At 36.9% G+C, this 13,929-nt stretch overlaps 1 protein-coding gene across 1 annotated transcript in view; it reads right to left on the bottom strand.

Moving 5' to 3' along the window:
- Nucleotides 1–13,929, bottom strand: part of LOC103037205 (transmembrane protein 65) — a 100,290-nt gene that overhangs the window by 49,997 nt on the left and 36,364 nt on the right. The window contains exons 3-5 of the mRNA XM_022674134.2: nt 9,321–9,365; nt 6,491–6,558; nt 5,036–5,090 (exon numbers count right to left, since the gene is read on the bottom strand). Coding sequence (XP_022529855.1) covers nt 5,036–5,090; nt 6,491–6,558; nt 9,321–9,365 — 168 coding nt within the window. The remainder of the gene's footprint in view (nt 1–5,035; nt 5,091–6,490; nt 6,559–9,320; nt 9,366–13,929) is intronic.

Here is a 13,929-nt window from a genome sequence, read left to right as displayed (position 1 = left end):
TAGTCAAGAGTTTTCACACACCTGATTAAATGTGTGCACATGTCTATTATATCTAAATGCTTATGCTTAATGATTTAGATTTGTTGTAGAAAAGAAAATGCATGAATGTATTAGTACATACAACGTAAAGACCAATATAAAGTTCATTTTAACCCTTGAGCTGCTGGAAAAGAGTCAGCACACACTTCAAAACTAATTTGATGAGAGCACTGGCTGAGACAGAGTATAGATAATACTACTACAGCACAACTAAACTAATGTTAGCTGGTTCGCTAATAACTAATCAGATCACACTGTCTATTTATGGTACCACCCATGTTCAATGATCAGCTTATTTAGACCTGCATTTTGTTCTGCTCTTTTAAAGAACAACAAAGGATTCTGCTCAACTTTAATTATACCAAAGTTAGTTCTGACCCTGCAATGTGATTGGCTGAGAGGTGTTTTATAAATGACATTATTAGCCAATAATGCACTGTAACCATAGCTCTCCATTAATTACTCCGCCACATACAAGTAACCTAGCAACGATGCAGCTCCTACAAACCAAATACAAACCTAATGCAATGTCATTATACACCACTGATAGCCGCTGTATTCCATAGATACAGTGTAGAAACGTTGTGTCTCCAACAGGTGGCGTAGACAAAGACGTGGTCCCACAAACCCAGCAATTTAAAAATATGAATTATTATCCACATTATCAGCCACCAATATCAGGTTAAGAGTTGTTATTATTAAAATAAAAGCTTAAGTGTATATATGTTCCAGTTAATATAGGGTTTTTTAAGCTGAAAATAGGGGTTTGTCAAGCATTCTTACTTATCACTATATGACTGTTTGCCAACTTTCAGCTAAAAGGATGACCAGCTTTTAATGCCAGAAAAGAAATGTACTCCAAAAATGATTTTCATAGGCAGACAGCGCCGGAGAGCCAGTCGCTCCAGGATTTTAGCATACCTAGCTAGATAACACTCCTGCTGTCCTTTCTTCTCGCCCCTCCGGTCCGGCACAAACTCTGGAGATATGAGCCAATAGTATTTGCTGAGGGAGGTGACCCTGACTCCACCCCCAAACTGTTAAAACCACCCCTTTCAAAAGTCGAGCACAAAACTTCACTCGAGCAAAAACAGCAGCCCCAGGTCATTTGGATGGGGCGCAAGGACAAATGTTAATTCGAGAGGAAAAAAAAACACCCGAGAGAGAGAGAAAATGAAGTTCAGCCCACACACAATTCCCTTTTTTTTGCTCACGAGTTTCACATTTGCGCTTGCGAGAAGTAAATTCACATACACAAAATTTTACAACTCGCAGGTAAATTTATTTCACCTGATTTTTTTGCACCTCTGACATTTGACATTGATGTGATGCCATATTTATCTATTCATCTGTACAGATGTATTGGTTTTAGGTGTATATCAGCAGACAATTCTACATTAGATACTGTAGAGAAAAAATAGAACAAATCTACTTCAATATGACACTGTGAACATTATGACATCACAATAGCCAGTATGACAACAAAATAGGGTGCCACCACAATTGTCATTATGATATCACAGTGGAGTACCATCACAATTAATTTTAATGCTTCACAATAGCCATTATGACATCAAAATAGTCAGTATGACTTCAAAACAGGGTGCCACCATAATTGCCGGTATGACATCAAAATAAGGTGCATCACAGTGTGGTGCCATTTTGTCATAACCATGGCCAGTATGGCATCAAAATGAGGTAGCCATAGTTTGTAGCCAATATTTGAGTTGTATGTTTCTTCAGAATTTTTTTAGTTTGGTTTTATCTGATTGTCAGTATTTGCACTGGATTTGTGTATTTCCTGGTTTTGTATCAGGACAAGTAGTACTGTGCTGCCATCTCTTTTAAATCCTGAATAATGATAGCAGTGCTAAGAGATAAAATGTTTAGACTATTTCGGCAAACACAGACATTTATGTAGCAGTGTGTGCAGAAAAAAAGAGCAAAAAATGCAGGTAAACTGCTCTCTGTACATTACTCTTATCTGCCTGTGTGTCCTTATTCACTGCTGAATGCACACAGATGCTCCCTGCCCTTTTTGGGCAACTGTTCTAAACCCATGAGCACAGGACTCGAGGAAATGAGGAGCTAGATGGATGGCCTGGCTGCATGTTTATGTAATTCCCCTCAGAGCTTGTGTATTTTATACACAGGGATAATGGTAGTAGGCGTACAGGTCTGCTGTTTCTAATTTGGAAGACTGGGTATAATTGATCAGATAATGGAGTGAATTATAGCAGTGTTACTCATCAGTACATCTGCAAATGCATAATGTAATCCTGAGCATGATTCTGCAAGCATTCTTATTTTACGGAGCTGTTTTAAAACATGTGACGTCTGTAGCAATGACTGCCAATACAATTATTCCTAAATCTACCTACCAACAGTGGTATGTAAATGTTTGTATACCCATGGTTAAAATATCTAATTTTGTGAATAGCTGAGAAAGATTTAATACATTTCTTTAACATTTTAAGAGTTTGGGTGCCCTGCATGGTAAGTAATATCTATCACCCTGGAGATTTCAGTCTAGAATGTCTCTGAAGTTCTTAGTTAGCTCAATCAGTTAAGTGTGGTTTTACACTTAACTGAGTGGTTTTATGAACTTTAGTGCTAAAACAATGCAGATGCATTATCACATCTTATTTGTTTTTTTGGCACTGCTAAAGCACTGAGTGTCACACTGATGCATCTATTTTCACAAATCCAAAACTGTGCAATTCAGTACATGGCTTTCACTCCTGAACATTTAGACAAATGACAGAGCTACATGTAGACTGTATAAAATTCCCAGTATAAACAGTGAGTGGCAGTGTGTCTGAGAGGAAGAGGCACATCGTCCTCCCCTCAAATCATACCCATTCCACGTTCCATTACAGCTCACAAATAGACCAAATTGAACCAATCCACAGACACAACAGTGTACAGCCACCTGCTGAAATGGAATGAGACTATTGTCTGTGTGTGTGTGTGTGTGTGTGTGTGTGTGTGTGTGTGTGTGTGTGTGTGTGTGCGTGTTCAAAGGTGTCAGTATTACAGAAATGGGTCAAGGGAAAAATAAATTACTGTACACAATTTTCTCCTTACCTCACATGTAGCAAAAAAAGCAAAAAAATATATATACATTTGCACTAAAGTAACAAGTAACAAGTTTATATACTTACAATATATTGTTTTACAATACTGTATTAATTCTATCAGTCTGGTGGCAGACAGTCAATCAGTCTATGTAGCTTTTAAATCCCAACTGCCAAATAGCAGTGTTATACTCTTCTCAAAGTCCTGAGTGCGAAAATTAAACTTTCCTTTTATTCAGACTAAGCAGCTGTCTGTCACATGAATAAAACGTGTACAGTGGTGAGAAAAAGTTTGGGTACCACCAAATAAATTTTCCTGATTTTCCTTTATAAATCATTGGTTGTTCAGATCAGTAATTTCAGTTAAATATATCATATAGCAGATGAACACAGTGATATTTAAGAAGTGAAAATTAGTTTATAGGATTTACAGAAAGTGTGCAATAATTCTTTAAACAAAATTTGGCAGGTGCAAAAAAATTGGCACCCCTACAGTTACAATTAAAATTTTACATTTAAAATTACATCAATATTTAGTAGATCCTTCTTTTGCAGTGTCTAACAGTGTCTAAACGTTTCCTATAGCTTCCCATGAGAGTTTGGCTTCTGGTTGATAAAACAGTTTTAAAATGAAGAACCCCTAAATGTTCCTCAAGAAACATTTAACGGAACAGGACAGGACATTTAATCTTTTAACAGAGTGTTGATTTTTCAATAGACTTTCATATATGGATTCTGAGTTGGGCACAGGTACTTTTTTTTTTGCATATATGTTGTTTTACACCCATCACAAGAAGGCAGTGACAAATATCAGGCTGTTAACATTCAAAGGAACATCAGTTCAATCCTGACAGCAAACTCATCTTGCCTGATCATCAATATTTGGAATACAGGGGAAACTGTGGTTTTTCACTAAACCTGTTCTTTATCAGTACCGTGTTATTCGGAACAGTTTTCTGCGAGAGGGCCTGACATGTCTCTCCCCCTGAACTGCGCAACACTGAGGGCAAACCTAGAGCCATAAAAAGGAAAATCAATAACCTTAGATTCAGCCCAGCGTGTCACATGAGAGAGCTATTTCACCACAAATTTTTCTTCCTCACAACTGGCTGGCTCCTCTCTCACTCCAGCCCTACTTCTATTACAGTCTTCTCCCTCTATCTCTGCAGAAAAGCTCATAACATGGAGAAAGCAGCTCATATCTGCGGTTTCATTTCACATGTTACATATTACATGTTCCATATGTGAACATCCATATACACTCACTGGGCACTTTATTAGAAACCCATATATACTGTACATCTACTGTTTCATACAATTATCTAGCATAAGGTCATGCAGATACAGATCTGCAGCTTCAGGTAATGCTCTTGTCAGTCTTGAGAATAGGAAGCTGCTGATCTGCTGGAAATGTCAGCACCACAGTCTTTAAAGTTTACCCAGTATGGTCTAATACTAGGTTTAGGGTCTAGGTTAAAGTTTGGATTAGGGTTAGGTTTAGTGTTAGATTTAATTATTTAGTTATGGTAAGAATGTGGGTTAGGGTTATTATTAGGCGAAGGATTAGCTTCTGTGGAGAATAAGTTACATTTAACTAAGAGTTTAGTTACATTAAATAGATATTCAGTTGATTAATGGACCAACCAAATAAAGTGTTATTTAAGGTACTGTAGCCTTTTTCATATCTCCAACCAATCTGGCCATTATTCATTGACCTCTTTCATTAAAAAGGCATTTTCTTTACATAAATAGTGGGATCAAAAATTGGAACTAAGAGGATGAATTCATGGACAAGTTTCTATCATTTTGTGGATTCCAAGACATAAAGAACTGAGAATGTTTTAAAAAACAAGTTTGGTTATACTATGAAATAAAGAATGGAAAAAGGAAACACATGCTTGATTAGCCCTTGACTGTACCTGCCATGGTTGAGATGCCCAAGATCACTCCTATGGACAGCTCGATCTGTGTGCCCTGTAGACAAACACATGTGATTAATTTACGTGCCTACATTTTTTCTAGCATTTTATTTATGACTTTATATCTACTTATATACTTTTTTTGTGGCATGTGATAATAAACAGCTCTAATTTATACAAACCCATCTTTTTCTTTTGTTAGTGTGAATATACAGAGCTGAACTGCTAAACTGTAGACAGAATGGATGGATAAATGTAAATGTGTTGGCTTACAGCTAAAACAGGATGCATTTTTATTGAAGCTTTCTATTATTGATTCAGTCACACAGCAACCTTAGATCTCCACAATTGCAACTTTATAGTTATATAAAATGTAATCAGTGTAAGAAATACATAAACCACTTAAAAATTATCAAAGTTTCTTTGATTTTTACCAAATTGAAAACCTCTGGAATATACAACCATCACAAGCAAGCTGAACTGCTTGATTGTTTGCACCATGAGTGGCATAAAGTTATTCAAAAGCAGTGTGGAAGACTGGATGAGAAGAACATGCCAAGATGCACGAAAACTGTGATTATAAAGCAGAGTTATTCCACCAAATATTGATTTTTAAACTCCTAAAACTTTGCATTATTTGAGGCCTAAAAGCTCTGCATCTTTTTTGGTATTTTAGCTATTTCTCATTTTTTGCAAATAAATGCTCTAAATTACAATATTATTATTTGGAATTTGAGAGAAATATTGTCTGTAGTTTATAGAATAAAACAACAATGTTCATTTTACTCAAACATATATCTATAAATAGCAAAATCAGAGAAACTGATTTAGAAACTAAAGTGGTTTCTTAATTTTTTCCAGAGCTGTATATAGTCAAATAAAAAAATGATAGAATTAAACTTTCAAAAACGTAGAAAAAGAATCAGTTAACCAAACAGTAATCACTTTTCAGTGATATGTGACCTTTAAGGTGTTAACACCAGTAGGAGACCAGTGGTATAATATGAAATGTCTACTGAAATCTCCTAAATTGGCCATGGTCTAAAACTGTCTGTTAGTCCCCCATAACTGTAATGATGAGTGCAGCTGGAGTGCTCGTAATTAATCCCAATGGTTCAAGTGTTTGACCACAAGCACTTTTTACTGAATCCCAGTAAGTGGGGCTTGTGTGTAAATGAGCTTGAAGAGCTATGCAGAATGAAGTCTGATAGCACTGACCAGCAGTAACACTACATCTTCAGAAAGGGGGCTGAATCTGGCCTGAGGAAACCTCACAGCCTGCCTGCACCTCTTATCAGTGTTTGACTGAGCTTTTTTCAGAAGCTTAAGAATGAAAGCCTCCTTTAATTTCATCATTCAAGCAGCTCATATTGTGTTCCCTCAAAAATTCAATTTTCAAACAACCACCAGCAGATAATAGGCTAAAATGTCACAATTATAATAAATAGAGCTTACCGCAACAATCATGATGGCATTGTCCAGGAAGCCGAAGCCAACAAAGGGGATAGCATTGTGAAGCAGAACTGAAAGAGAAAAAAGAAACCGGTATAATAGACAAAAGCAGATTACCTTCAATAACTGCTGTGAAAACAATGTAACACCAGAATACTGTGCTTTCTGAATCTTCTGAAGACATAATTTGCTCCAGTATGATTTTTCAGGCTATAAGCTAGACATTGTTTTCAATAGTCCCTGTTCTATTCTAAAGAAAAAAATATGGGAAAACAATTTTGTGATAACAGTGTTAACGACTGACACAACCAAATTTTTAGATAGTTACCAAGAACATACAAAACAACTCAGAGCTAACTTAATTTAGTAACAATAAAGTACAGATGCCACCTCCTTATAGCAGCATTATGATTGTTTCTATATCTTTTCTCTAAAGGACACACATTTCTGGACAAGCTGAGAGATACAAACCTCTCACTAAAAGTGAAATAATCATGTGGGCTGATGCAGCGTATAGAGCAGAGCAATTTTACAGATTACAGTAATATTACAGATATTTCAGGTATCATGTGCGTGTTGTATTGCACCACATATTTTAGGTTTTCAATAAACTTTTATTTTCTAATCTAATTTTATACACAAGGCGCACTAAATTATAAGGCACATTATGCAACACTAGCTAGGAACAAGGATGTCGCCAGGTTTCCCTTCTAATTCAGCTGTGTGGTGAGACCTGTAAAGTTAAGCTAAGCTAAGTAAACAAAACTTTAAATCTTAAAAAAAATTATGTTAATATACACAGATTCCTCTCCAAAGAAACTATTTAGGTGAGTAAAGCGCTTCTGTTAAATTACAGTAAGCTTAGATTTCCAGATTTCCATTATAGCTGGGTGTAGCAGGATTAGCATTAGCAGCTAACGCTGCCTGACAGCGCTACACTGAGGAACCCTGAGTGTTCCAGTAAGTGAAGAGTTACTGTTTATTTTACCTTGGGTGTATTGACAAATAGCTTTCAATTATGATTACTTATCTTAGTATCTATAATTACATAATCATTGTGTGAAACATTGTATTTTATATGCATTAACCAATACTCACATTGTATTTGATCATTTTTATTACTCACAGTGTATTTTATACACATTTATATAGAAGATTAACCAATACTCACAATACATATTATTTACACATATAGATAAACATTGTTTGATCAGGCATGTGACTAACACAGACTTTATTATGACAAATTAACCCACATGATACATGAGGCGTTTACTAACACATAGGATCTATTATATGGCGGACTAACCACGCGCTACCAACACATTAACATATAACATATGGAATCCATTGTGTGACTTGTGTAGCTCATGCTTGAAGCATTTCTTACACTGCATGTCTCTGACTAACGGCCATCAATCATCAGCTAGTGCACTCTGTAATTGATACAAAGGAGACTTCGGGACGAACAGTGCGGCCTTTCTCTCTGTGCGTGCAAAGTCCTTCACCTACCAAAGCGGGAGGAGGATGTGCGCACATAGGGAGGGCGGCACTGTCTAATTACTGAAACAATATCACACTGTCTGACTGGACCCAGTCAATTCTTGAAACAATACCACACTGTCCGGCTGGACACAGTCAAGGCCAAACACTAGTGGTCCGGTCAGACTTGTGAAACTTGAACACTAACACGTGAAATTATGCATACTAACATGAGATGATTTTAGCAACGCCTCATCAGCAGGTTTCACGTCATTTGGGGTATAAACATGGAGTCAGATCAGAGGGGGGTCAGAACTTATGCTGGGACGGCTCTTAGACTGTCTTTCATGTGTGGGTTCTCCTGAACTTCAGTACTTTGTAATAAATACTTGGTTTGCTTTCAACTTCACTCCACCTGTCTGTGACTCTCTATCAAACGAACACGTAGGGGAGTTGTACCCCGGATGAGGGGTGGGTGTGGACCCATCTTTCACTTTCATTTCCACAACATAAGCCAGTACAATACTAGCTAGCGATTCGTCCCAAGTAGCTTGTTTTAACACGGTAAACACGCAGACTACAGACTACAGTCTGATATTACTCACCTCTGATTGGTGAAAGAGCTAGCGTGATTAGCGAGTAACGCTAATGCAGCTCCAGGCACACTGATGATTTATGGGAAAACTGAAGGATTTTAGGTGCACCTTATAGTGTGAAAAATACCTGTCTGGGAGACTGCCCCATAGTGTTTACGTAACACCAAAAGTGTTAATTTAACACTGGCAAATTAAATCTATATAAATAAAAAACCTTATCATGGCATAAGAGTGGAGTAAAAGGAAGATGAGTTAAAAGAACAGTAGGAACTAATGACAGGGAATAACACTGCTATTAGAGGTTGAGGTTTAAACACATAAACCAAAAAAAATAAGCCACTAAACATGTAAATTATTAAATAAAAATCAATTGTATTTTTAAGAATGTATTCAGTATTGCAAAACAATGTCACAATACTTTAATTGATCTCTGTTTTCTTACACCCCTTGCCTTCCGAGCTCTTACTAACAGGCGAAAAAAATGAAATTGAATAAATATGGCAATTACACAGTCAGAAGCATTCTGACTGAATTAGGGTTCTTGAAGATAAGTACAGAGCAAAAAAACACTATGTCTGTGTCCACAAAGTCATTCAACTTTTGCAGGCCATTTAACTGATAAAAACAGAGGAACTGGCTTGGCTAAAGGAGGTGTGGGCAATTTATAGAGAGATTCGTGGGATGAGAAAATAGGCACAGGCACACATGGACACACACACACACTCACAAACACACATATATTCGCACACACTTACCATATCTGAGCTGAGCTGCAGTTGGGGGAGCCATTTCCAGCTGCTCTGTAAGGAGAGAGAGAGAATAAAAAATGGTCACGTCATCTCCTGAGACATAAATGTAAAGCAGGACCTTGGAGTCACTGGTGGGCAGGAGGCAGAGTACAAGGGCAGCAAGAGGGAGGAGGATTAGACAGCTTTGACAGCACACCTGACCCAGCATAGACGAACGCACAGGAGTGCAGACTAACCTGAGCTAAACAACAGCTGTGAAATACATCACTCTTTTTGTTTAAAAAACTGTACAGTTAAGAAATAAATGAATATAAATGCAATTACAGCAAGTAAAATAAACGGTTTGAGTAAGAAATGAACACAGAACACACAGTAAAGAAAGCTTCATGAGGTAGGTCAGCAAAATTAGAACATTTCTTACGTAGGACATTTTTTAAAACTGCGCTTCTTCTAACCACACCAGAATTCCAATAAATACATTAAAAGCACCTGGCAGGTAATAAATAATGAGTCCAATATGATGGGTCTACTCTATGAACCACTACAATGGGTCAATCTTTATGAACTCACTCTACATTACAGGTTCAATACATAGTAAAGATGCACTGACACAGGAAGTCTGCACCGATGCCAATATCCAATCATTTTCATGTAGGCCTACATATCAGCAGATTCTACTACATAAATACTTCAACAGTTCCTCTACGAAATACGTCTAGCTGGATTAGCATTACAGAGAAGCCAGTGCAGCAGCCTAGCATAACCTAAACACTGTGCTCTCTTTTAATCCAAGCGAAGGCTACCAGGTGCTTTTTCCAAATCATAAGATGCCAGCCAACTGCAAACACAAGAAGAATACTAAGTGCCAATTTTGAGCATCAGCTAAAAGATGCTCAAACTAAGTGATGGGGGGAGAGGGAGGAGCAACCTCCCCACCCAGAGAGAGCGAGGCCAATTTTATTATCGAGACTTTATCAAAGGTATAAAACTAGACAATAACATTAGCTCCCAGGACTGTAAAGCACAACAGCAGCCGTGACCACCTTACAAATCAAAACAGAACTTTACAAACATCCTCACTTTGGCTTACACTCTAAAAAACAGAGGTACGATATGAGTACTTTTTTGTACTCGAAGGTACACTCTTCATAATTGTACCCTCAAAGGTACAATATTGGTCTTTACAGGGTCAGATTTATTCCCTCTGAAGTACAAAGTCATTTCTAACAGCAATAAGTACAGATTTGTACCATTTAACCAGCCAAAAGGTACATTCAGTATTCTGCATCACTGTACTAATGAACAGTATATATTTAAATTGCACATTTTTTATTTGAAAGCCAGACAATTTTGTATCATCAAGTTTTTGAGCCATTTTTAGTTGATGACAATGTTTATAATCTTTATAATCTATACTGGCACAAAAACCATGGGTACAAAAAAGGACTTTCACTGAAAGGTACTTTTTTGTACCTCAATATAAGGTACAGCCCCAGCGACAAGCTTTGTACTCTTTTAAGTACAAATCTGTACTTATATTTCTTAGAGTGTAGAGCACTTTACTACCAATCTAGCCCTATGTTATGAAGTGTTTTCCCATTATAAATTAAGTGTAATTAATCACACTTTTTGGAAAGCTAATTTCATTTTCACTATCCACAACCAGGCCTGATTACTTACAGACCTGTATAATCAAGAAATCACTTAGAACCTGTCTGACACCATGAAGCAGTTAAAGATCTCAAAAAGCATCACATTATAAAGGAGTTCAAAAACAGATAAGAAAACAATTGATCATCTGTCATTGATCATCTGTCAGTCTGGAAAAGGTTAAAAAGACATTTCCAGGTTAACAAAGGTTAACAAGGTTTTGGGACTCCAGTGAAACATAATGAGAGATATTTTTCACAAATTGAGAAAACACTGGTGACCAGCCTATCAAAATTACTTCAAAAGGGCATAAACAACTCATCCAAGAGGTCACAAAAGAACATAGAATAACATTTAAAGAACTGCAGCTCTCACTTGCCTCAGTTAAAGTCAGTGTTAATGATTTTATAATAAGATAGATACTGGTCAAAAATTTTATCCATGGGAGAGTTCCAAAGCAAAAAACACTGCTGACTAAAAAGAACATCATACTAAATGTAAAACGTGGTGGTGGTAGTGTAATAGTCTGGGGCTGCTTTCCTGCTTAAAAAAAAAATTCATACAGAGTCAAAACCACTGGTAATGTGTTAGAAAATGACTACTGCAAACTACACATCAACAGATGACACCAACAATGTGAAAATCCAAGGAAGGTGGGGTCTAAAACACATCCCCGTTCTCACCCGGTCAGTAATTGGGCTGCAGTCTGAAACTATACTGCATAATGGCATGCTGGGTTCTTTGTCACACAAGGCAGAGCTATAAAGTAGCTTTCTTTCAATTTTTCTTCCACTCCCAGCCACTTCTTCACAACAGGCCTACCACTGCTTTCTTCAGCCATACAGTCTGCAGGGGAGATGTCAGTATAGCTATGCTTTAAAAAGATAAAAGACCTATCCTATTCAGCTTTCAAGCAATTTTGTATCTCAGTATATGCTGAATAAAACGCATGCAATAAATAAGAAATGAAGAAGAATTCGGGCATTGTTTTTCATTAAAAATCCTACTGCAGACCTTCCCTTTTCTTCCACAGAAGGAAGCAGATGTACAGTCAGCTAGACAGCTTATTAAGTGTTTCTCCTAACGGCCAGCCACCCATTAAATTTACAACTGGATTTCACGGGCAGTGCTGCGAACTGAGAAAGAATTAGTTCTCACACATACAAAGAGGGTTTCCTATAGGCATGCAGTCAAATAAAACTTTTTTGGCTGAAACTGTAACTGAATAAAATGAAACATCTGGCTTAAGGCTGAATACAGAACACAGAACAACGTTTTTTGTTATAGGTTATTCATTAATTTTGCCATTTTTAATAAAATAATTTTAATCACATAAATATATTTTTGTTTACGTGCATATTTACAAAAAACAATGCGCATATTTCAAAAAGCCAACAGAATTTACTTTTTGATGAATTCACTGAAATTCAAAAGACCTCATAATGGAGTTTAGCAAAAATACTATGATATATTTAAAATAATGTGTCTATGTGTAACAACTAGGTTCAGTTCAGAAGATCAGAAACAGGTAATGAAGGGTCAATTTGCTTTTTGGGCAAATCTCTTCTGTGATATGTAGCAGTAGGGTAGAGCAATAAGTTACTAGATTTGTTGCAACTTGCTAGAGAGGTCTGAAAAATTGCTAACTAAGCAAATAAGCAAAATTCAGGCTAAGCTGACTAGCTCAGCTAATGTTATTATCCTAGCCCTGTACAGCCGCATCTTTATCTGGCAATAGAGCTTAGATTGGGCCCAAAATTTCAGCCCGACCATACCATGCATGCAGAGGCTGCAGCCTTGGGGCCCATGCAATGATTAAGGCTAACTGATTGACCATGTTTTTTTTATTAATTAGCTTAGATTTTCCACCTCACCTTGCCTAGCTTTATGCTTTAGTCACACTGCTGATGGCACGTTTCCAGGATGTTAAAGGTAGAATATGCAGCTACACTAGCATTTCATTCCTCTATTAAAGCTCTCTCAGTTATACTTAGCACATTAAAATATTCAAATTTAAAAATAATAAAAACTACCCTAAGATATGCCTAAAAAAAGAAATCACAGAATATTATTGTGATTAATACAATTATATACAAATATTTTAAAGTGAGCAAAGTCATTAATATAAACAGCATTATTTTATTTATTTTTGTGTGTGTGCATGTGTGTGTAGAAGTGTTTGGGAAGTGTAGCCTTTCGGCCCTGATCACCTTAATCCACCACTGCCTGCACGATCTGTCTGAGGCCGACCCGGCCCACCCCATAAACTCTCATTATGAGCATAAGGACAATTTAAACCTAACATAACATTTTTTTGTAATTAGAGTATCAAAACTGGGCTTTTAACTACAACTCTGTGTTGTTTGAATACGCTAATTCTGTCCAGAATGATGGTAATAAAGATAGAAGCATATACCAATTATCTAAGAAAACTGTTTGTTAAGAAAGTAACTCCAAAGTGTAATTTGGACAAGTGGAAGAACTCACCTGTTCACACTGCACTGCATGTATGTGCTGCTTGATTATAACATTCTTACTGGAGCAAAATCACAAACAGCATTGTGTGATTTGTTAGTGTGCTATGTTCTAATTATCAATAGCAATAGCTTTATATAAAATAAAAAACAGCATTAAAAAACATAGGCCTACGGCACAGACCATGTTCTTGAACCTGACCCAACAGGGCCCAAGGAAAGTGGTGGGAAGGGAAAGTGAGTTCAGGTCAGGCATCGGGTCAGGCTTGTGTAGAGAATCTAAAGCTAAAATCTGACAGTGTGTGAATCAACAGTACAAAAATACCAAGAATGATAAGTAAATCTGAATGCTTTATTTCATCTAATTTATCCAAGACAAGTGTAAAAATGAACTTAAACCTAGTGTTTTTTGGCTGTTTGCCAGCAGGCCAAACGTGTTCTGTATTGCAGCGAAGCACAATGCTACTGGGGGCTGGAGGGGGATTTAGGCC

Source organism: Astyanax mexicanus, chromosome 6 (genome assembly GCF_023375975.1).
Source record: "Astyanax mexicanus isolate ESR-SI-001 chromosome 6, AstMex3_surface, whole genome shotgun sequence".
Taxonomy (NCBI): domain Eukaryota; kingdom Metazoa; phylum Chordata; class Actinopteri; order Characiformes; family Acestrorhamphidae; genus Astyanax; species Astyanax mexicanus.
Note: the sequence above shows the minus strand (reverse complement) of the source record. Positions and strands in the feature narration are given on the sequence as shown.